Source organism: Melospiza georgiana, chromosome 1 (genome assembly GCF_028018845.1).
Source record: "Melospiza georgiana isolate bMelGeo1 chromosome 1, bMelGeo1.pri, whole genome shotgun sequence".
Classification (NCBI taxonomy): domain Eukaryota; kingdom Metazoa; phylum Chordata; class Aves; order Passeriformes; family Passerellidae; genus Melospiza; species Melospiza georgiana.
This window is the reverse complement of record NC_080430.1, coordinates 59,188,018-59,213,135: the sequence shown is the minus strand read 5'-3', so window position 1 is coordinate 59,213,135 and position 25,118 is coordinate 59,188,018. Positions and strand designations below refer to the sequence as shown.

General features: G+C 41.6%; 1 protein-coding gene across 4 annotated transcripts; it reads left to right on the top strand.

The window, feature by feature from the left end:
* The first annotated feature begins 8,848 nt into the window (after positions 1-8,848).
* Positions 8,849-17,749, top strand: HUS1 (HUS1 checkpoint clamp component). 4 transcript variants are annotated; one of them, XM_058019291.1, is made up of 8 exons: positions 8,849-8,972; positions 9,187-9,371; positions 9,815-9,991; positions 10,638-10,745; positions 11,662-11,736; positions 13,560-13,659; positions 14,016-14,147; positions 14,958-17,749. In XM_058019291.1, the coding sequence occupies exons 1-8, from the start codon at positions 8,921-8,923 to the stop codon at positions 15,038-15,040; spliced, it is 912 nt and encodes a 303-aa protein (XP_057875274.1). In that variant the 5' UTR covers positions 8,849-8,920; the 3' UTR covers positions 15,041-17,749. The 4 variants fall into 4 exon arrangements, with proteins under 4 accessions (XP_057875274.1, XP_057875284.1, XP_057875292.1 ...); XM_058019301.1 differs by having other exon boundaries at positions 8,851-8,972; positions 9,244-9,371; XM_058019309.1 differs by having other exon boundaries at positions 8,880-9,059; positions 9,244-9,371.
* Positions 17,750-25,118: the final 7,369 nt, after the last annotated feature.

Below are 25,118 nucleotides of genomic sequence, written 5' to 3'. Positions count from 1 at the left end.
GTAACATACCACCATCAAACAAACCGAGTAAAACCCCTATAATATAATAAGCAGTAGTCTAAATATATAGAGAAACCTAACACATTAATTGTGGGGGCCGAAGAATCGGCCAGCAAAGGGGTTGGTGCCATCCCCTGGAGAGCCAACCGTTGAGCAAGACACCTGGTAGTCAGGGTGAGAAAATCTCCCTGCCAAAATCCTTTGCAAGTTATGTGTTGATTCCTTGTAACCCATTGGTCCTCTCCCTGTCACCCCACCAAGCTACTTGTATCCTATTTGTTGCCAGTTTCTCCCCGCCCCTCTCTTTTCCTATATAAACTCCCCTTTTTGCCCTGCCAGAGAGAGGTGCTATCCCTGGCTCCCTTCACAGAGGCCCCTGCTTCTAATAAAGGCCTCCACTCTGTGGAATTGCCTCACAGTGCTCTAGTCCCTTTTCTCTGCATTGCCTTGAGAGCTGACTGGCTGGGATTGTGCCTGTGCCCCTAAGATGTTATCAAGATGCTTCTTTGGAAAGGTCACGGCACTCCCACCATCGACGCCACTATGGCAGTTAATTACATTACACTACCCCACACACACACCAAAGCAAGCCCTATGTGCTCACAATTATAAAAACCACTGCAAAATAGTTAGAAACCTACCCTGTACCTCACACTATTCAAAACACCATCCTAAACCTTAAAAAACCAAATCCTATAGAAACATTGTACCCTTAAAAAGATTAAATCAAACAACAAAACTCATTTCAAAAACCTTATCAACACCTAGACTAGAGAACATAACATTGAGTAACTCCTACCATACACCAGCTACAAGCAAAATAAAAAAATACAATAAACTGTTAAAAACTACCTTAAAAACATTAAGTGAGAAATCTTTCAAAAAGAGCAACATCTAACAAAAACCACCTAATTAGTTAACACCCAAAATTCCACCAGCCAAACAAACACTACCAAATCTGAGCCTTTGCATACAGTAGAGAAAAAGTCCCAGTAGTACATATCAAAATTTTGTTTAAAAAGACAATTTAAATAAATTCTACCTCAAATACAAGCAAACCATTTGTAAAGTTATCTTTGCAAGTTGCTAAAGCAACTTGCTTTACCAAGTTGCACATAGTAAATCATACTGAAAGATAAAACAACACAATGTATACCTCAAAGAGATCTAATTGTTAAGTGAAAACTATGAATAAATGTCACTGTTAACTAAATATTGCTACTATTGTCTATATATAGCTATATATTATATATATAATATATGTATTTGTGGAGTTAGAATATATAATAATTTTAGTAACAAACTAACAATATAGAGATAAAGAGTAGAATGTCCTGACTCAGCTATAGAATACTTATATCCCCAATCATCTATTCTATTTATACTAGATAATAAGTTTTCGACCTTTAAAATTAGTTCCAAAAGCAGAGAGAAGAAATAAAAAATTTATTTTCAAACACTGCACTCACTCCTCCACATTCCTACTGCTAAACTGTGTTGTCTGCAGATAAACAAACAAGACAGATCTCTACTTTTAGTTAGTTTTAGCTAACTAAGGCGAAAAATACCCTAAACTGTAGTTTTTCTTTTCTTTAAACCTATTTAAACCTACTCTAGACTAATACACCCAGAAGAGCAACGGCAACTCACACCTCTAGCCCACCAGGCAAGGCCTAAGCCACAGCACTTTCAATGCTAGAAAACCTAATTAGAGACTAAGTAAACTGAGCTACAGCCCACAAAGGGGACTGTCTGAGTTTATGATCTCTTTTAATGCAGCAAGAAGTTTTATTGTATAATATTATTCATTTTTATACTAGTAAATACTTTACCTGGTAAATAAACAATTTTTTCCTCTTTTTCCAAACCATTTAGAAGAGAAGCCCCTTAAATTTACTTTCTAATAGAAACCCCTTTATAAGCTTTTCTCCAAAAATTGCCCTCAACCAAACCAAATACATGAGGTTACCCCTGAGTTTCCTTTGTTCCAGGCTAAACAACACCAGCTCCATCAGCCATTCTTCACAGGGCTTGTGTTCCAAGCCCTGCACCAGCCTTATTGCACTCCTCTGGACACATTCAAGGATCTCAACATCCTTCCTAAACTGAGGGGCCCAGAACAGGACACAGCATTCAAGGTGCAGCCTTACCAGAACACGAATCACTTCCCTGGTCCTGCTGGCCACACTATTCTTGATACAGGCGAGGATGCCATTGGCCTTTTTTTGTCATGTGGGCACACTGCTGGCTCATGTTCAGTCAGTTGTCGACCAGTTCCCACAGGTCCCTTTCCACCTGGGCACTGTCCAGCCACTCTGTTCCCAACTTGTAGTGCTGCAGACGATTGTTGTGGCTAAAGGGTAGGACTCGGCACTTGGACTCCTTAAATTTCATGTTATTGGACTCAGCCCATCTATCCAGTCTGTCCAGGTCCCTTTGCAGAGTCCTTCTTTCCTCCAACAGATCGACACATGCTCCCAGCTTGGTGTCATCTGCAAATTTACTGACAGTGGACTCAGTCCCCTCATCCAGATCATCAATGAAGATATTAGACAGGACTGGGCCCAGCACTGACCCCACTGGTGACTGGCTGCCAACTGGATGCAGCACCATTCACCATCTTCTCTGGGCCTGGCCATCCAGCCAGTTCTTAACCTGGTGAAGGGTGCACCCGCCAAAGCCACGGTGGCCAGCTTTTCCAGTAATATGCTGTGGGAGACAGTGTCAAAGGCTTTGCTGAAATTCAGGTAGACTACACCTACAGCCTTTCCTGCATCCACCAGGCTGGTCAGCTGGTCATAAAAGGGCAGCAGGTTGGTCAAGCACTCCTAAACCCATGCTGGCTGGGTCTGATTCCCTGGCCATCCTGTAGATGCCATGTGATGGCACTCAAGATGATCTGCTCCATAACCCTGCCAGGTACTGGGGTCAGGTTGACTGGCCTGTAGTTTGCCAGATCCTCCTTCTGGCCCTTCTTGTGGATGGGCATCACATTTGCCAGTGAGCCAGGACTGCTGGTAAATGATTGAGAGCAGCTTTGCAAGCTCATCTGCCAGTTCCCTCATCACCCTGGGATGGATTCCATCTGGTCCCACACATTTGTGAGCATCCAAGTGGCTCAGCAGGTTCTGACTGCCTCCTCCTGGACAACAGGGGGGCTATTCTGCTCCCTGACACCATCTAGCAGCTCAGGAGGACAGTTTCCTGAGGACAATCTGTCTCTTTCTTAAAAACTGAGGCAGAGAAGGTGTTCAGAACCTCTGCCTTTTCCTCATCTTCAATTACTAAATTCTCTCCCACATCTTATAGAGAATGGAGGTTGTCCTTGCCCTTCCTTTTGCCATTCATGTATTTATAAAAATATTTTTACTGTCCTTCACAGAAGTTGCCAGTTTGAGTCCTAACTGGGCTTTCCCCTCTCTAATTTGCTGAATGATGATGGATCCATTATTGAATGCACAGGCAGTAACCTGGTCGGGTTTTGTTTGGGGATGTTTTTTAAATCACAGTATTTTACGGACAAATTGCTCACTGCTTCTATGCTTCAATATTAGTACTCAGCTTCATAACCGCTGGAATATTTGCCCACAAGCAAGTCTCGGCTGAATATAAGATCCCTACATATGTTAAAAAAATTATGAGTCCTTTTGGCCCTCCTTATACCCCTTTTTTACAATAAATATGAGCAAAAATAGAGATGGGTTCTTCTCACGCAATCAGCCTGTCTGTAGATCTGACATATTATTTCTTCATGTGGTACATTTTTCTCTGCAAGCTGGCAGGATTTCCCACTAGACGTTTTATGTGATTTGCTGACTTTAACATTAAACCCAAAAAGAAAAACAACATGTAGGTAGCATATAAACAGGGTCCATTGACTGAAAATGAATGTGAATTACTTTGCCATGAAGGTACAAAGAGGGACAAGCACTTCCTCCCTAAGAATTCCAAAGGAAATTTTATTTTAATAAAAGACACACAACTTGTTTTAGGTAAAATTATTTCATTTCACTCAAAATAGTTTCTCATGATTGTATCTATAATCAAAAAAACTTCAATTCCAGTTTTGTGTAGATGATGACAGAAAATAATCTTGAAATTCTCACTGCAGCTGGTGTTTTATTCCTAATTTAATTTTCACTTTTCATGTTTTTTCATATCTGAATTAATATCTTTTTAATTTGTGATCACCACAATGGATCCATTAACCATATCATAAAAAATGAATTGAATACTATATTTTGAAGCTGATTGTTGTTTTGTGGCTTGTGTAGGCTTGTTGTACTATACTTTTCTTGCTCAAAGCACCATTTAACATAGGGTTTCTCATGAACAATTTTAAACAGTGTGAGAAAGGTGTGTTTCATTAAGTGTACAATTTCAAATGGAAAATACTGATTAACCTTAACATCTAGATATACATTATGGTAGTTTCAATTCATTTATATAAAAATACTGAAAATTTCCATAATAGCTAAAAAAACTCCTTAGAGCTATTTTACAACCTCTTAAAGTCCAGTGACATAGACCTATTCAGAGCTGAGCTTCAGCAGACTGGGATTAAATCACACACACTTTTCAAGCCAAATTCAGTTACAATAATACTCACTCATAGATTGAATTAATGTGGAAATGACTTCACAGTACAGTTAAAACTGTTTTACAGAAAAAAGTCCTTTCTAGTATCTTAATTTTCTGTGGTGATATGTTCAGTGTCCCTCTGGTTCTCAGAGTTGACATTATCAGATTTTTACTTCACTTTGTCTTTCCATCAAGCAACCTAAGCATTGTGAATGCCTTATTCCCTAAATAATTATACTTTGAAGTTAGACAGGCTTGAAAGCATAGAACTTGTGGTTTCAAATCCACGTATAATCCATTTATTATGTAAATAACTAATAGAAAAATTGGAAAAAATACATCAACCAAGCAAACACTGTAGAAGAAATTGGTTGTGATCACAAGAAATTGTGTGGCAGCAGGACTCTCTAGGCCTAAAAGTTGACAACGCACAAGCAAGAGGATGACAGGTTGTCCTAGGGTGACGTTATGATGCTTGTATCCCCAATCAGGTGTTCTATTTATGCTGGATATTATATTCTATGCCTTCAAGACTGGCTGAGAGCAAAGGTGGGGAGAAGAAGAAGCACGGAGTTTTTTATCAGGGACTGGACTTACTCCTCCACAGTCTGCTGGAACAGAGAGCACACTGTTGTTGTCTGGGCACAGACAGGGCAGAACACCGTGTTTTTTAGTTAGTTAGTTTAGCTAGCTGAGGGAGTCCAAGCTTTCCCTGGACTTTTTTCTTTCCATTTTCTTGGAACCATTTAAACCTGCTCCAGACCAGGACCCAGGGAAATACCGAGAGCTTGTGCTTTGTAGCCTGCCGGGGTCTACTTTGAGCCACAGCCTTTCCCAGCACTGGAGGAACTGATAACAGAGCAACCACCCACCAAAGAGGCTTTCTGAATTTGTCATCTCTTCAGAACAGCGAATGAGTTTTGTCATCCGGTATTGTTCATTTTGTGTACTGGAGAGTGCTTGGCCTGCTAATAAACAGGTTTTTTTCCACTTCTCTCTGAGGAAATCCTTCCCAAACTGGTTAGGGGGAGGGGTCATGTGGGTTTGCTTTCTGGGGGGGCCCCCTTTTGTAGGTTTTCTCCCAAATTTGCCCTAAACCAGGACACAGGCTGAGAAGATCCACAGACAGCACAGAGGTTCTGAGTTATTAGGAGAAGAGAGGTACAACTGCTGTGACAGTTTCCTACTCTGCCAGTGCTGCGTTGCCATTTCAAGGTTCCTTCACAAATCTGTCTGTATCTGCTGTCAATGTGATATACCCTACCACTTCCATATTAAGCCAGTATGAATAGAGAACTGAACCTCTGGTAATGTGCCTTCTCTCCTACAGCCTACATTTATTACAGTAGTAATAAATTGGCTCCTGCCTGGCCTGAATCCCTGAAGTAGAGCCTGTCAGTTAACTGTGATTGCAGTCAACTGCAAGAGCAATTTATTTCTGACGCCCATCTTGGTTATTAATTCCCTGTTCTTTATTATTTAAGGCAAACATTGGAAATTTTTTGTATACATAAAATCTGTCTTCTCATTGTGGCCTAATCTTCAGATGTTATAAAGCATTGTTAACAACAGACCATATCTAGAAAACAAGCTAGAGAACAAACTTCTGTCCAGCTGGGTTGGTTTTGCATGGCCTGGGTTTTGGTAGCGGGGAGGTCACAGCTTCTGTGAAAAGCTGCTAGAAGCTTCCGCCATGTCCAGCAGAGCCAATCTCTGATGGTTCTGAAGACAGATATGCCACTGACCAAGGCTGGGCCAATCAGAAATGATGGTAATGCCTCTGTGATAACATATTGAAAAGATAACATATGATAACATATTTAAGAAGAAAATCAAAACAAAGTGGTGGCACAGTTTGAATTCCAGCTAGAGAAGAAGAGGAGGTGAGAACATGTTAAGGAAACAACATGGAGACACCAAAGTCAGTGAAGAAGGAGGAGGAGGAGGTGCTCCAGGAACTGAAGCTGAGATTCCTCTGCAGGCCACACAGATCCACAGGGGTTGCAGAGATCCATTTGCAGCCTGTGGGGGAGGTGCCCATGCCAGGGCAGGTGGATGCCTGGAGAATGCTGTGATCCAGTGGAAGAGCCAGTGGGGAGAGGGGACCCCTGCTTTCAGGCTGGAGCAGCCTATCCTTGGAGGACTGCACCCTATGGAAATGTGACCCATGCCGCAGGAGTTTTGGGAGGACTGCTGCTCAATGAGAGTGGACCCATGCTGGAGAAGTTCATGAAGAACTGTCTCCCATGGGAGGAACTCCACAGTCTCACAGGGGAAGGACCCCCCTCCCTGAGCAGCAGATCTCAGGTGACGAACCGACCAAAACTCCCCATGCTCTGTCTCCCTGCCCTGTCAGTGGGAAGGAAAGAGGGTTTAAGGGAAGATGTTTTTAAGAGCTTATTGTACATCTCATTATCCTCCTCTGATTTTATTAGTAATAAATCTACTTGGTATCTCCAAGTCGAGCCTATTTTGCCCTTGGAGTGTCTTCTCCCAGTCCTTATCTCAACTCACGAGCACTTTCTTAATTTTTTCTCTCCTCTGCCGGCTGTGGCAGGGGAGGGTCAGTGAGTGACTTTTGTGGGTGCCTGGCATTTGGCCAGGGTCAAACCAGGAAACCATAGTCAAAGGCAGAAAAGCAAATTATGTGGATCTCTTAAACCTTATGCAATCCACATGTATCAATCAGGATGTCACTTGAAAGGGATTAGATCAACCTTCCTTCCGCAAATTTCTGCTTAACCTTCATGTAGCAATCATTTCACTAAAAGCAGTCAACAATTATGTCTGTGAAAGATGAAAAGTGTGTTAAACTGCAAAGTTTAATGTGTGGGATTTCACACCATCAGGGCTTTATCTTCTGCAGCCATGTTTCACAAAACAAAAGGCTAACAGACCAGTATTTAATAAAAAAGTTGGAGATAATTCTGTTAGTCATAAACTATTGTCCAAGTCTGAAGCTAAGACTGGCCCAAGCTGCACCCAAGCTCTATGAGTTTAGAAAGTAAGAGGGGAGGGTATAGTCTGAATTTGTGATTCAACAGGACAGTCTTCCTTACTCTTTTTTTCTCTGTAAAAATTCTAAAATTATTCTAACCAGATTTTTCTTTGTATGTTTCATCCATGATGGAGTGAATCTTTTCATTGAACTTTATGTCACACTTTTATAAAAGTATATTAACTTTTGCTAATACCTTTCATGATGATTCTCTGAGTAACCCTAAACCACATATTTGTGACAAATTGGCATAGTTGGCAGGATTCAAGATGAGAATTTGTGACACCTTGCTGCACTGGTTTCTCTAGGAAAATCTTCAGCTTATTTCTACAGAATTTATGAGGCCTAAGAGAAATACAAGGATAGAATAACCTCTCCAGAAACTATTGCTGTATCTGTCATTATGCAGACCGAATGCATTATTTCTTTTCATTTTCTTCATAATGACAATTGAAAGAGAGTATCAAGGCAGGTAAGCAGTATCCCAAGAATATTTCAAAATTAAATGTTAGAGAGGCAATTTAGCTGATCTGGGGATTTTGCAATGTGACAAAAGAACACCAGACAATCCTGGCAGACCAAAAGAACATTAGAAAACTAGTGTTGTTTTTTTTTGGTCTGTCAGGATTTGTCTCTGCAAATGCTGTAGTTTTGAAGGACTGCAAGGAACCAAAACCATTAAGGTAAAGGACACTGTCTATAGGAAACAGGCATGCTGCACATTTACTAGGTAAAGCAAAGTTTTCCTTCACTTTCTATTTTCTTGACCTATTCCAACCTTTGCATAAACCCAGGTGCACCATGCATTAAGCTGGGAGCCTGGCTACATGAGGGGCCCGGCCTGACAGAGAGTATCTTTCTCAAAACACTTTCGGTTGCCCAGCCCTTTCTGGGTGGCCTGGTAACAATGAGGCAGTGAAAAGGCCCCTCACGAAGCTGTTCGCTCCACCTTGTAACACGGACCGTTGCTTTCCTTCCTCACCCCCGCGTCCTCTGGGGCAGTGTCGGAGCTTGGCCCCTGCCAGGGGCTGATGGCGTCTGCTGCAAGGGCTCCCTTGGATTTGAAAAAGAATTATCTCGAGACATCGGGACTGCGACCCATACAGACGAATTTTCACGTGTGTTCCGGGGGTGCCAAAGCATTTTCCAGCTAAGCTTTTCAGCCCGGATTGCGACGACCGGCACCGTAGCGGAAGTTAGCCCGCTCGGTCTGTGCCAGACCCTGCCCCAACCCGCCGCGCATCCGGGGACGGCGCGGAGCTGTTGGGCGTGAGGCCCCTCCCTTCCCCCCGGGCCGCCTTCTGTGGCGGCGGGCAAGGGGCTGGGAGGGCCGGCGTCGCCATGCGATTTCGGGCTAAGATCGTGGATCTTGCCTGCCTCAACCACTTCAGCCGTGAGTATGTCGGGGCAGGCTCAAGGGCGGCAGTGCCTCTGTGAGCGGCTGGGGCCGGTTTCTCGGACAAAGAAAAGAGGAAGGGAGGTGAGGACCACAGTGCTTTCCTGGGAGAACGTGGCATGAGGCGCTTTCCTTCGCCCCGAAGTGTTTAGGAGTTTGCGAAGCAGCACGAGCTGCGTTTGTAAAAGCTGAAGGTTTTTCTGTCCCGCAGAAACTGGGGTGCATGGAGTGATCACCGCTGTAACATCCTCCTCCCTCCCTCCGGCAGGTATAATTAACACAATCGTCAAGTTAGCCAAGACCTGCATCCTGCGCCTTACTGTCTGCAAGCTGTATTTCATCCTCTCCGATAAAGTAGCAAATGGAGGTGCCAGTATGTGGTGTGAGCTGAGCCAGGTGAGCCCAGGAAAGTTCAGAAACCACATTTTGAAAACCAGAGCATGCAATTGGGTTTGATGTACGAGGCATTTCTCGTAGCCCTCACCTTCGATGTGCCAGGTCTCTCAAGGTCTGTCTGGTTGCACGGGTGTTTCAGGTTGGATACTCCCTTTTCCTTGATTGTCACTTCAGTGTAAGGCTTCGGTGTGTACTGGCCCACATGGGCCTGCCCAAAACTGGAAACAGGAAAGCATAACTCGGTGTCTAATGGACTGATTAGGTGTTAGGGGAGTAGGTTAAATGGCTTAGCCTGAAGCAATGAGTTTTCAGGGTTGTGATTCCTCAGGTGATGTGAGGCAGAGCGGGGCTTCTGGTGTACAAATGCAGTTCTAAGCTTAAGGTCCGATAAATAAAACTTGCCTCTCTTGTTTGCTTTATTTCCTGACTTTCAAAAATTGTAGGGGAATTTCTTCGATGAATTTCAGATGGAAGGAGTAGCTGCAGAACACAATGAAATCTATTTAGAGTTTGTGCCTGAGAACCTATGGAGAGCATTAAAAACTGCCCAGAGTGCTAAGGCAGTGAAGATCAAGTTGACTAATAAACACTGTCCCTGTCTCAGAGTTGCTGTGGAGCTAGTAAGTGCAACCATGCTTTCACGTTCATTATTAAGGGAAAGTTCTCTAAAATTTAGTGCATTTCCTAAGATCAATGGGTAATATATGGTATAATTCTAGAAAATTAAAGAAACATACCATTTTCCATTTCACTAGCCTTTCTTGCCATCATGGTTGGTAGCATACAGAACCAGCATTGTATTTTCCAAAAGGCAAGGAGGAGGTAGAAGAAGAAAGCTATGTTATTGGAACAAGTTTTTTTAATGTCTACTTTTCTCCATTCCTTCATCCTCTGTATCTTCTGTGGATTATTGCCTTTTTGTTGAAGCCATTAGGTGAAGGGGGTTTTAGTGTTTGGCTCTGTGTTTTGCCTTTGGTTTTCCTGATATTGTATGCTAACTTCTGATTCTTTTGTTGTTGTTAACTCTGCTGATTCACCTGTTCAGCTCTAAGGATAGCTTATAGATACACTAATGACTGATACATCACAAACTCTTCCTCATTTGAAAGGGAAGCCAACTTAAAAGCATATCGATAAAACTGAGGGAAAACTGGAACTGAATGTTGGGCATGTAGTTATAGCATTTCCCAGAGCGGGTCTGAAAAATTTAAATTTAGAATTCCAATCTTGTGTTTAACTGCAAAAGCATCCTCTTTTTCCTTCAAGCCATCCTTATCAAGCAGCAGTCGGATCGTGACACATGACATTCCTGTGGGAGTTATTCCCAGAAGAATGTGGAATGACTTCAGAGAGCCCAGCATGCCAGACTTTGATGTAAGCTTCTGCTTTTATATTCCCTTCTGAAAGGGGAGTTTGCAAGTGGAATGGTATTGCTATAGAGTATACTATGGTGGGGTTTGGAAAGGAGTGGAAAGGAAAGAGGAAAGACTGGAGGCTGCAGTTTTGAAGGGGTATGGAACATGGCTTCTATCCTGACAAGAGAGCTCAGAATCTATGGAAACAGAGCAGGTGGTTGCCAATTGTTTCTGTGATGTTCATGGCAGAGGAAGGGAGGAGAAAAGGACTTGCATGGCTTTAGTCTGGAGCATCTCTAAACCACACAAGTTTAGACTGTTTCAGCTGTTCAGGTGCCAAATGACCCAAATAATCTTTTATTTCTGAAATCTATGGCCTATCTGGCAGAGTTAAAGATATATGTGTTGCCTCCTGATTTTGACTTTTAGCAGAGTTGTAAAGAAAGGTCCTTGTACAAATGTGCTCCTATTTGAGGTTATGAACGTCTGTTACCTCTATAGCTAAGAGTATTTAGATTCTGAAGATGAACACGAGGAAACTTTCAGTATTTTGTTATTTTATTTCAGATTTACACTGCTGCAGTTCCAGCAATTACTGCAGTATATCATAGGAATGTTGTTATTTTCTTTTTGGCTATATTAATTGACTATTTAGTAGCACAAATGTTCATGTGAGAGTCTGATCTGGAAAAACATGCCTCTATTTTGAACATAGACTTGGAATGTTAAGTCTGGAACAATTGCTAGAATGATGGCCTGTTGGTATAATGGGAAAGAGTTCCTCTGTTCCTGAGACATTTGCTGATTTCAGATAGATATTGTGCACCCTGAAAGCCATAGATAATGCTGTCCAAACTGTGATAGAATTGAAAGTAGAAATAAATGTGTCCCAATCACATCTGAAGTACTTGTGCAAATGCAGTTCTTATTCCTAGGTCAGTATTTACCTACCAGTGCTGAAAACAATGAAGAGTGTTGTGGAAAGAATGAAGAATCTCAGCAATTTCATTGTAAGTTAAGGCACTTAAAGCATATATGCTACAGATGTTATTTCATGAGGGACATAACAGGTTGCCTAAACTGGTGCTGCCACATTATCTTATTTTGAGATGACTTAGACACTGAAATCAAGGCACCTGAAGCCTGTGTAAAGCCTGAGTAGAATGATGGGATTTATTTTAGGATTTACACTGAAGAACTTTTCCTGGGTTTCTCAGAAAGTGATGCTCTTTGTATTAAATCCATGAAAGAACATGGCATTGTGTTGCTACAAACTACTCTTTATAGCTGGTAAGAAATGACAGTCCTTCAGGAAGCTAATTGGAGACTTTCTGGGCTATTTCATTAAGGAAATGCCTATTAAGTGAGTGTTGTGTTAGGTGTCTGTGAATGAACTTCAGGTGAACCTGACAGGATTTAAAGGAAATGCTGCTAACAGCCCCCTGTGCTTTAGACTGACATGTTGGATTTGCAGTATACCCTGGATTTCTAGAGTGCTGGTGGGCCTTTTAACTGAAAAAAGCCCTCTGCAGTTGGACAGAAAAGGGCTTTGGTTTTTTATTTAGTTGTTTGTCACAGTCATCATAACTGACTGACATGAAAGTTAGTAAGTAAATGTAGAGCTTTGAAATAGTTTGGGTTTGATACTGTTCATACCAGTTTTGATAAATAGGAAATTTTCTGTTAACTGAGAATCCTGAAATTGGAACAGTCTCAATTTTTCAAGACTTGGAAGAGTTGAGAGATTACCCTGGGTTACTGGCAGTTTTGCAAATGGCAGCCATCCTGCAAATACACATCAAACTCTTTTGTGAGATTTTTTGGGGGCTTTGTTTTTATTTCCTTTCCTTCTCCCATGTCCTTGGTGAATATGCTTATGCAAAATTGAGTGCAGTGCTTTTGTTTAGAGCTGAGGCTCGTTTCTCACACAGGATAGTTGTATGATGGGATTGAACTTATACTAAGTGCCTTACTTTCATGTTGTTAGAAAACAAAATCATCAAGTGTCACAATTAATTATTTTTGCAAGATGCATCCTGGTAATAAAACTGGTCAAGATCAGTGCTGCAAAATGGACTTAGAAGCAATTTCTGATAGTACTTGTCCATTGTTTGGAGCCATTCTATACAAGATTCTGGTTGCAGTACAAGTCTTTTTTTTTTTTTTAATTACTGAAAATTCATCTAATCACAGAAACAAAGTGCTTAGTTGTGCTTTAGGAATCCTCTGATCTGCTTGGGATTTGTGTAAGACCATATATGTCTCCTTCAAAATCCTTCTTCAAGTTTACAGGATGGAATTTGAAAGCTTTTAGCACTTTTCCAGGATTTCTGTCAGTTCAAAGTCCTTCTTGGAGTTACTGATCTGATCCAGTTGTTGTCTATTTTGAATTCTTGAAAGCAGCACTGAAAGCTCCTGGTGCATCCCCTTTTCTGTGTGTGTCATATAGACTGTGTAGGTGCCTTTCTGTTTGTTGAATAACTGAATAAAAATTCAGAAATCTTTGCATTTCTTCAGCTTCAGTCTCTTGTTTCTGAAGTCTTTTCCTCAGCACATGAACTTCCCAAAGCTAATACTTGTTCTAAAAGTACTGGAGAACAATTAAATTTCTTTCTTTTCATAACTTCTGAAGGTTTGGTCTAGAGTAATTCATATGGGAATGATGGGGAATGCATTTTATAGCTGAACATTCAAATGTTCAACCATTTTCAGAAAGTATGGTTGACTTGTACTGAAGTACTCCTGGAAGCTTGTATTTGAACAAAACCAAACTGTATTTCTCTATAATTCTGCAGTGGGAAAGTGGGTTGCCTAAAACTGAGATTGATTGCAGGTGATTGAAGCAAACTTGAGTGGTGAAATGAACTTGAAAATAGAAACAGACTTAGTATCTGTAACAACACATTTTAAAGACCTGGGAAATCCTCCCTGGGGTAAGTTTCCCTGTTAACCTCTTGTGTCTGTCTGATCTCATTACTTCTGTGTTGCTTATAACAGTACTTTTTAACCTTTATTCTTTAGAAAATAGCATCAAGTACTTTGAAGTCTTCAAATGAAATCTTAAAAAATGGAGTGGCCATTGGAGTGTCTGTTTCATGTTTGGGGTGGTGGTGGGGAATCTCTTCCATTATTCTTGACAATTTGATAGGAAAACTGGGATTTCTTTTCCTTGCACTGCTCTGAAAAACGAGCCAGTTGAGTTCCAGCACTTCAGCTGGATGGTATGTCCTTATGGGTGTTGAAACTACTTTTCATGTTTGGACTAAGTGTTGTGTACTTACTCTTTTAGCATCAGAGGATGGATGTCAAAGTTCTGGTCAAGGTAGAGATCTGGAAAGTATGGCTGAAGCATGCATAGACATCAAGAAGCTGCAGCAGCTGCTTGCTGGACAGCAAGTCAATCCTACAAAAGCATTGTGCAGTAAGTTCAACAGCTCTGCTTGTGAACTCTAGTTAGCAGGGTCGTTTGCCATACTTAGTTTCAGCAGAATATCACTCTTCATTTTTGTCTGTCTGAAAGTCAGTATTTTTACTGTACCTGAGGACTTCCAATATTTATATTTTTAGGCAGTTAGATTCAAGTCCTAGGCATTTGGGAAAGAAAAAATAAGTCAGGCTGTTTTAAAAGTCTCAAGCTGAATACTCAGACTCACTAATCATGTGTGTTGTATTGTTGTCTTTGTTTTAAAGTTGTTATTAATGTTTATTATTATTTTGAGATATTATTTTTTGAAAGTCTTAAAGCCTCTAGCTTCTAGCAGAGAAATTGGAATTTACTGGCATTTTTTTCGGTTGTGTTTTTTTCCCTTTGTTTTCTTACACTGATTCTAATACTAAAATGCTTTTTATACACCTAGTGGTTCTAGCCATAGAAAACAATACTTCCTTTCTAGCAGAAGTCTATGCAGGGGTTTATATCCTACTTTTATAACTGTGCTTTTCCTGAGAACATCTGTTTGTTATGGTTTAGTGCAGATACTTAGAATTTCCCAAGGAAGATTTAAATAATTGGTGTAGCATTATAAACCTATACACTATTTATTTACTTTTTGGTATCATCTTTCATAAACTTTTAATGCTTCACAGACCCTCAAGGATTTAAGTTTTCTAGTTACCCCTCTGTCAGAAGTGGTAGAAGCATTGTTTTAATGGTAGCATCCTTAAAAGATGTTATTTTAAAATATTTTTCCTGCTTTGAGGTGAATTTGTGTTTTATTTTTTTTCCTCACAGATATTGTACATAAGAGAATTGTCCACTTCATCTTGCTCCATGAGGAGGTTTCACTTCAGTATTTTATTCCAGCAATTGCCTGAGTGTTTTGGAATCTTGGTAATTTTCCAGCCTGAGGCCTCTTTCACGAAGTCTGAAATCTTTCCTGAGTTGCTGGATTATTTTGATGTGAGACACTGTTAGATGCAGCCATCAGATGGACATTATTTCAATATTTATGAAAATGTTCAAAATTCTTCCTCGTCCAGACAGCCATTTTTGCGAATAGTTATATGCTATGAAAGACACAATGCTGGGGAGCATTGGCATATCTTACTCTTAGGAGGAGCAAAACTGAAATTTGTCTTAGCCACAGTTCAAAACATCCCAAAAGCACACTGAATTAAATACTTCAGTCTTTTCAAAAAACTAAAGCTAGAATTCACCTCTGGAGCTGCTGTTGTGTGTATTCAGTATTGAGCAATGCAATCCAAATTAAGGGATCTCTGAGCAAGCTATAATACCTCCATGAAACAGGAGAGCCTTCTGGAGGGGTGCCTGATTGGTATTTGTCTGGACAAATACGCACAGCCCTCCTGAAGTTGTATGGAATTGAATTCTGTTCCAGTAGGAATCTTTTGATTACACTTGCTCCAACATATCTCAGTAGCTCTGTTCATGCTTACTCTTTGTTTAACTCTTGGCCTAGGAGGATGAGCAAAACAGTCTGAATTACTTTGTTAATGTGGGCAGTGAAAATCACTATGTACAGAATGAATATCATATGAGGATATGTGAGCGCAGCAATTGGTATGAAAAAGAACAAGTTATCCATGGATCACATTTTTTCCCTTTCTGGCTAGAAAACATTGTACAACCTGTGTTGTCATGGTGTCAGATGTGGTAAGATTGTGTGTAGGCTCTCATGCCAAGCAGCCAAGAGGATACCTAAATTTCACTCAGGAGTACTACCCCTGCTTCTACCTCCTGGCTATTTTCTGAGGTATTTTCCTCCTTATTCCATGTGTGATTTATTTGTTACCCTGGCATGTACCATACAGCTTTTTTTTAGTGATTGAGTCTATGCTGCCAAATGAGACTGGGAGTTTCTTCTATAAATAGCTTGTCATGGTCAGAAGTGCTGGGTTTTTGATGTTTTTTTTTTTTTTGTAAGGGGCATTGACATTAAGGGAGCAATGAATCTTTTGTCCATGGAGATGCAAATGCTCAAGAGAAGGCTGAAGGAGAGGCAATGGCAATGAGAAGGTAGAATAGACTTGCAGTGATGAGTGTGTTTTGACTGACTGTTTATAGACCTTTCTACCTATTCCCTCTTTGTTCCTCCCTGCTCTGTCTTGCCCTGCACATTGCCTCATCAGTTGTCATATTTCCACCCACTGCTTGCAACATGCTAAGGTTTGCATCTTTACTATTTGCAAAGTCCCATTTTGCCTATGTTGTGAGTTGACCTTGGTAAGCTGCTGCTCGCTCACTCACATCTGGTGGGATGGGGGAGAGAATTGGAAGGGTAAAAGTGAAAAAAATCATGGGTTGAGATAGGGACAGCTTAATAGGCAAAGCAAAATACGGAATTCATTCACTACTTCTCATGAGCATAGGTGTTTAACCATTTCCAGGAAAGCAGGGCTCCATTATGCATAACACTTACTTGGGAACACGGACTGCATAACTCTAAATGCCCTTTTCTTCCTCCTTCTTTTCCCTGAGATGAATGCGATCCTGTATGATACAGATATCCCTCTGGTCAGTTGGGGTCAACTGTCCCAGCTGTGTCCCTACCAATTTCTTGTGTGCTTCCAGCATATTTGCTAGTGGGGCAGTATGGGGGACTAATGCCTTGATGCTATATAAATGCTGCTCAGCAATAATAAAAACATCGCTGTGTTATCAGCACTGTTTTGGTCATAAATCTAGAACATAGCACCATATGAGCTACTATGAAGAAAAAAAATTCTATCACAGCCAAAACCAATGTAGCCTGCTGTTTCTTGATAGGCCAACCAACAATTAATGCAAAGAGATATTTTCAGTTCTTTTTTTTCTGGTTACTGTCTTTGTTAATGCTAATCAATCAGGGTTTATATTTGTGTTTGCCTCATTTGTTTTCTTTTTCTCATCCAGTATAGGATGTGATCAGTCAGATAACCATAGAATAAATACTCTAACACTTTCACACCAATGCCTCCTAAAATACTCACATCACTTTTGTGTCCCTTGGTGTCCATGTTTTTGGTTTCTTCCTCTTAACCCCTCTTTGGTATGGTAAGGAAACTTATAACCTCTTGTTTTTCTTACTTTTTGGTTACACACTGCATTGCTGATCCTTATTTTTATGCTGTATTTGAAAAAGCCTTTGCATATAGTCTGATTTTTTCAACGTCATAGCAATTAAAAAAGAATGACATTTTGATTAGAAAATGAAAACAGAGGGTGCTAAAGAGCTGTGGAAAAATGTATTACTCTCCTTTCTAAGAAGAAGCTGGGAACAAGTAATGGGCCACAGTTAACCCTTGTGAGAGGGTTTTTCATAAATGACAATTCTCAAATGGGCAGATTGCCATGACTAAATGTAAGACTGAAATGATTTCAACACTGTATGCTAAGGAAAAAATACTGTTTCCAGAGCAAGCATCATGAATGACCCAGTTATGTTGCACGCATATTAGGTGGCTAAAAAGCTATGTGATCTTGACTTAAATATCTCTGCTTCAGTTCTTCATACGTAAAACACTTTCTGCTATACAGCTGGGTGCAATGTGTGATGAATAAATGCATGAAGGATTTCCAGTGCACTTGGCTTGTCTGATAGAAGCTTAAATTCTAGCCTTCTTATTAATGCAGGGACATCTTTATGTCAGGGAAACAAACTATGTTAGTGTGTGTGGGCTGGTGCCATAAATGTTTGGTTCTTCTTTGTTTAGACTGGTATGATGCATGTGTTCAACTCTTACATAATAATTAATCTTCCACTTTGTGATGTACTATTCACGACAATCTTAAGCACAGTTTATTGCGGTTCACTAATGGACTGTTGGACTTTCTATCTTTTCATACCAGATCATTGGCTAATTAGTTATGGTTTTTTAACACTTAACAGATTTATATTTTATGAACTTCAATGGTTTACTGTCATGTCATAGCTATGGAAGAAGCCAAATTGCAGATGATTGCTTCTACAATGGAATAACTGGCTGGATAAATGAAGGGAGAACAGTGAATGTGGTCTTCTTGGGCTTCAGCCAGGCTTTTGACACTGTCTGCCATGACATTCTGATAGGCAAGATCAGGAAGTGTGAGCTGGATGAGCAGATGGTGAGGTGGATTGAGGACAGGCTGTATGGCAGGTCTCAGAGGGTTCTGATCAGTGGTGTGGGGGGTCTAGCTGGAGGCCTATGGTGTCCCCCAGGCGTAAGTATTGGATCCAGAAGTGGCCAATACTGCAGAATGTTGTGCTGCCATTCAGAAGAATCTTGACAGGTTGGAGACTTGTTCAGAGAAGAACCTTTTGAAGTTCATCTAAGGCAAGAGCAGGGTCCTGCGCCGAGGGAAAAAGAACTGCATGCACCAGTACCGGCTGGGTGCTGACTTGCTCTGGAGCAGCTCCGGAGAAGCGGGTCATGGTGTTCAATAGGCTGCCACAGTGTGTCCTTGTGGCAGAGAGCCACTGATATCTTCAGGGTGCATTAGGAATGTGGCCAGGAGGTCATGAGAAGTGATCCTGCTGCTCTACTCAGCCCTGGTGAGTCTGCATCTGGAGTGCTGCGACCGGTCCTGAGCTCCTCAGTACAAGGAAGACATGGAGTTCCTGGAGCAAGTCCAGAGGAAGGCAATGAAGATGAGGAGGGTACTGGAGCACCTCATTCATGAGGAGAGCCTGAGGGAGCTGAGACTGCTTGGCCTGGAGGAGAGCAGACTGAAAAGGGATTTTATCAATGTCTGAAGTATTTGAAGGGACATAAGATATAGGACCAAGGCTCTTCTTGGTGATGAGTAACAGGATGAGAAGCAATGGGCAGAAATGGGAACAGAGGAAGTTTCACCTGAACATGGAAAGGAACTTCCTTTGATCACTGGAATAGGTTGTCCAGAGAGGTTGTGGAGACTCCTTCCCTGGGGATATTCAAAAGTCATCAGGACATATTCCTGATTAATATGCTGTAGGGAACCCTGTGTGAGCAGGGAGATTGAGCTAGGTGTCCCACTGTGGTCTCTTACAACCTTACCCATTCTGTGATTCTGTGATCCCTGCAAAGCTCGTCTCCCCCAGAGATCATTTGGATTTGCTGAGTCAGACATTCAAGAGAATTTTGGACAAGAGGGATGCATTCTGTAGTGTAGGAGACCTGGAACACATGCAACATGTTCTTTTCTTCATTCCAGTCTGCAGATACCTTTTTCCAATCATACTTGGGAAAAATGTTTAAGAAAGCAGAGATAAGGAAGACCATTGTGATTCATTAAATCTCCCCCATAAAGTGTGTCAGCCATGATGGCTCCAAGTCTTTCCAGAAATAATTCAAAGTATCTGCTACTGATGCTGTTAAAGACAATTTTGGGGTTTTTTTTTGTTTCTCAGAGAACCGTAGTCTTTTCAGTGAAGCTTTTCTGTCTGCCTTATAGTCTCTCTGCCTCTGGGAGATAGGCAAGAGGTTTTAAACTTACTCTATATGTATCATATATCATGTGTCTTCAATACAGTTTCTGTAAGCAAGCTTCCATTCTGAGTCTTTGAACATTTCCCCTTATTTGCAAATTCACCAAGTCCTTCAGGTTAAAGACTCAATGCTTGAAAATCTGTAAGTTTCCATGATTGAAATTACAGTTGGCTTCAAATGGACAGTGCAGAAGGTAGTTGTCCTAGGGGGACTTTATGGTGCTTGAATCCCTAACTGTCTGTTCTGTTTATGCTGGATTTTAATTTCTGCACCTTTAAGACTGGTTCCGAGAGTGAAGCTGGGGAGAGAAGAAGCACGGAGTTTGTTTTCAGAAACTTCACTTGCTCCCGCGCATTCCTTGCTCTCTCTCAGTGTGTGTTGTCCTCAGCATAGACAGGGAGCGGGAGAAAGCTCTCCTTTGCTTTTACTTAGTTTTTAACTAGCTGAGGCAGAGAAGTTCCCCGGACAATGGCTTTTCTTTTTCTTGGAACTGATTGGCCCTGCTCTGGATTGAAAACCCAGGAGTTTGTGCCTGTGGCCCACTGGGGCCCAGGATGCAGCATTTTCCAGCTCAGGAGGGACTGATAAGAGACTGAGTGAATCGAGCTACACCCTATGACAAGGACTTTCTGAATTTGCCATCTCTTCAGAACAGCGAGAGGTTTTATTGTTTAGTATTATTATTTTTTCCTGCTTGTGAATACTTGGCAGTTTTTTCTACTTTTCTCCAAAGAAATCTTTCCCAAACCAGTTGGGAGAGGGGCTGCTTGAATTTGGTTTCTAGAAAAGACCACTTTAAAATTTTCCTCCCAAATTTGTCCCAAACCAGGACAATAGTGAAGGCAGATGGAAGATAGGCCCACTACAGGGGAAATGAATGATTAACTCCCTCAAGTATGGTATATGTTGCTAGAGTTGATAATATTTTAATATGACATGGCCACAAAAAGTTATTTCCTTCTTTCTCCAATAGCCTATGAGTTGCAAGGAATGAATATAGTTACAGAGAGGGGAGAGGAGGCTGCAGCGACCCTATTCACTTGGATTTTTCTTTCACACAAAACCACTTTGTCACAACTAGACTAGTTGACAAATGAACTTTTATTTGGTTCAATTGCACTGGTGGAATGGAAATCTCATTACACTCAGAAAGGAATGCTCTGTCTGATCACCACCACTGTAGGCTTGAAGTACAGAAAAGTAATCCCTCCCTGTAGTTTTTTTATGTCCTCAAACAAAACATCTATCTGTACAATATATGTGTAGGATGTTGGTTTTACAAAGGACTTCAGCTCATTATCTTTTCTAGCCCAGTTAAAACATGCTTATGAAGTCCACTGATTTTAATAAGAATTAAGGAAAACTTCAAGTTAAGGATGAATTTATTGCCAGTCTGGATATTTTAGCCATTAAGATCCTAAATACTTCAGCACAGAAATGCAACATAATTTTTGACATTTCCCTCATTTTTTAACCACACCCACTTGACTAAATTAATGTTGCCACATGTGGATGACACTTTTGTAACTAACTCTCCTTAGTTTCAACTTATTCCTTTCCTATTCCTCCAATAAGGAAGGAATTAGATATAAGTGAAAAAAGTAACAGTTTACCAACAAGTGAAACAGCAATAGGCAAAGCCCCCTCAAAACAACAAACAACCCACCTCTGAAGAAAGTAAAAAAAAATATACAAAATTGCTAAGTCTTGTTGAAAGGAATGAGAAGGAGGTGTCTTTACAAACTGTGGGCCTGATGGTAGATAAGGCCAGATATGGAGAGATTAAAGAAGCAATGGGAGGAACCACAAATTCCATAGGAATTCCACTAACTGACACAGACTGTTACTCACTCAAGACTGTGCTACATCTCTGGATTTAGAGAAAAATAACAGAGACACAAGGAAAAAGAAAAATGGGGTGTCGGGGGGGAGTGTGTGTGTATACATTAAAAGGGGTTATTAGGCATTTCGGGAAGTCTGTATCTCAAGTACCTCAGCCAATGGGGAAAGGGGGAGGTGAATATGGCGGGGAAATTTGCATAAAAGGGAGGCTGCATCCTCTAAAAATTTTGAGACACCCCATGGGGAATGCCTCATGACCTCTCCCTTTTTTGAATAAATTTACAGGACTCCTCTGTCTCCTTTTTGAACATAAACCTCTGGTGCTTGTGGATTTTCCTGACATCATGAACTCCATGGGAAAAACCAGACACCCAAAATGGCAGCGTACCACTCCCTTCCAAGATCGCGACCCTCACTGCCAACAGTATGTAGGGAGACAAAGGGAGAAATTACGTCAGATTCTCCCCTCAAGATGGTGCCCTCCAGGCTACCACGTGGCTTGAAAGACAGGGAAAATCAGGTCTCTATCCCAAGATGTTGCTCCCCAGTCGACCTGGGAGTTTGGAAGACAAAGGGGGAAAAAAGGACAGCAGTCAAAAAGAACTCTCTGGTGAAGGTAGGAGCCTATGAAGCAGTTCTAGTGGTAGATAGGAATTCTTGGCACATGTGGATTCAGCTCCACTTCCTGCTGCTTCGTCCTGCTGCCTGCTGGACTCCACTGATGTTGGTGGTTCTGTTCTCCATACTGCAGGTGTGTCAGGTGGGGGGTTGGGGCGTGGGAATAACCTGACATCCACGTCGGGTGGCCCAGCCCCAGGGACCTGCTTAAGCATTTGCGGCATATGGAGCTTGCAAACTTCCTTTGAAACAGTTCCTAATTATCACATGCAATTTTTCTGAGTCGCTACAGTTGCAAGCCCAGAAACTTGCCTGTTGTATTGCATGAAATTGTTTAGTTGTTGTTTTACACTGGGTGATTGGAGATTTGCACTGAGTAGTCTTTACATTGAACTGAGTAGCTTATGTTATATCACATGGTTTGTTCTTCTCCCCTCTCCCCAGTTCCCCCTGGTGGTGGATTCTCCCCGGTCAGTCCCTCCCCTTGCCCCTCCTCACTTGTATCCCATTGGCTGTAGTCCCTCTCATCCAGGCCCCTTTCCCAGCTCTTAAAACCCCCTAGAGGCAGGTGGCTGGCCTCTTTTTTCCATGTGGGTTTTTTCATCTGGTGGTTCTCCTGGGAATAAACTGAGGACATTTGTCCCCATGTGGAGAAGAGCGCTTCTTGTCCTTTACCTTTGTCCATGTGAGATCATGTAGGCTGGGGTCCATAGCTAGCTGGATCGGACCCGAACAGCCCATCCAGATACGGATTCTTACACTTGCCTGAAGCAACTCCCTAGGAAGCAGAGCCTCCACTTTCAGCAAACATGTCTGTGCAACAGTGGGAGATGCCTGGGAGACCCAACTTTAAAAGTAAGTGCTGCACCTCTTCCCTACTACCCCTGTTTTTGTTTTCCAGCTGCAGGGTCTTAAAGAGACACTAACAGTTTTTGATGCAGATAGATATGGACTATAATAACATTTTGGATTACCCACAACAGCATGGCACTTGTTTGGGGAGGTTCTTCAAGCTGTATGCCATTGACCATCTACACTCATCTACAGCTGGGTTGTCACTTAGATGCTAACATTTAAATCCTTTCTAGTCTGCTCCTCAGTATTTAATTTAGTCCTTGTCATAGATGGACATTTCTTTTTTTGAAGGCTGAAAGTCCTTCTTCCTAGAAATAGTGAGAGAAGGCAGACAGTATTTCCTCCTGTAGAACAAATTATGGTAGAGGCATCAGATATCTGAGTCTTGTAGCTTAATCTCCATCCAGATTAACTGATTAGTGAATAGCAAGTCCCTCAGCCCTTTCCACACAGATGATCCACAGGATTCTTATTAGTCAATGATGATAAATTTTGCTGCATTGCATTCCTTAAATGGGTAGTAATATATTCAAGCCTTCCTTCAAAGTTATTAATTAAATTCTCTAATTATAGGTGAAGAAGAGCTAGAACTACAAATATGAGTGTAAGCAGGAGGAATACTATGTAGAAACGTTTTTGTGGCTCTCAGTGTCAGTTCAGTGAAGAAGAGGCAAGTATAAGAGGTTTAAGACACATTAGGAAAAAGTTTTCTAATTCTTTTGGCAGCAACACCTGTTTCTATTCTCATAGGAAATATAGCAACCATCTACACATGCCAGTATCCAAAACACTTTAAAAGGCAGTACATTTTGATAATACATCAGATTTTACTGATGGCACGAAATTGGGAGGAATGGCTATTGGGCCAGATGGGCATGCTATCATCCAGCACAAGCTTGACAGGCTGAAGAAATGGGCAGACAGAAACCTTGGGAAGTTCAGAAAAGAGAAGTTCGAAGTCCTGCACCTTTGGAAGAACATTGTGAGGAAAGATGTGTGGAATTGTGAGGAACAATTCCATATGTCACTATATGCTGGGGGTTACCCAGCTGGAAAGCATCTTGTCAGAAAAAGATCTGGGAATCCTGATGGAAACCAAGTTGGACATGAGCCAATGATGTGCACCTCATGGCAAAGAAGGCTACCAGTATCCTGGTTTGCATTAAGCAAAGTGTTGTCAGCAGGCTTACAGGTGCTCCTTCTCCTTTATTCAACACTGGTGATGCCACACCTGAAATGCTTGACCTAGTTCTGGGCTACTGGCTACAGGGGAATTGTGGAGGTACTCAAAAGAGTCCAGCAAAGGGCCTCTAAGATAATTAAGGGACTAAAGCATTCTTCCTATGATGAATGGTGGAGAGAGCTGGGACTATGAAGTCTGGAGAAGAAAGGCTTAGGAAGGATCTCATCAATGTGTAGAAGTATCTGAAGGGTGACTGCAAAGACAACAGAGCCAGGCTCTTTTCAGAGGTACCTACTGACAGGACCAGAGGCAGTGGCAGAAAGAGAAAAACAGGAGGCTCCCTCTGAACATCAGGAAGCACTGTTTTACTGGAAAACTGACCAAAACTCTCACAGATTACCCAGAGAGATGCTGGACTCTCCACCCTTGCAGATACTCAAACGTTTTCTGGATGTGATCCTGGGCAATTGGTGCTAGGCAGTCCTGCTTGATGTAGGAATTTGGACCAGATGGCCTCCAGAGGTGCCTTTGACTCTCAATCATGCCATGATTCTGTGATGTTAGTATTTATTATTATACTGAGTCTGGAATTCACTCTGAAAATATTAAACCTGATATACCTATTTTCCCCTCAACTCTGCATGCTCATAGTCCTTCTCAGGAAAAAAATATTTTGTAGAAGTTATTAACAGCAGTGCTGCTTTTGCATAGGTATCAGACTCAGAGCTTGTGATCAACATCAGTGTATCACACCAATGTCAGAGGGTCTGTGTGCTGCACTGCACAGCTGAGGTACTACTTCACTTCCCTTGGAAGACAGTACTTTAGTTTCTTTGGTCTTTAAGACTGGATGTTACCACTAAACTCCTTACCAAAACCTGTTGCGGTGTGATTTCATGGTTTACCTCAGGGCCCTGGGTCCCTCGGCTGAAGATTCCCTCCCAGGAAGATTCCCTCCCAGGTGTGTCAATCATCCTTCCTTTCCCCACTCAGACCCCTGCTGAGCAC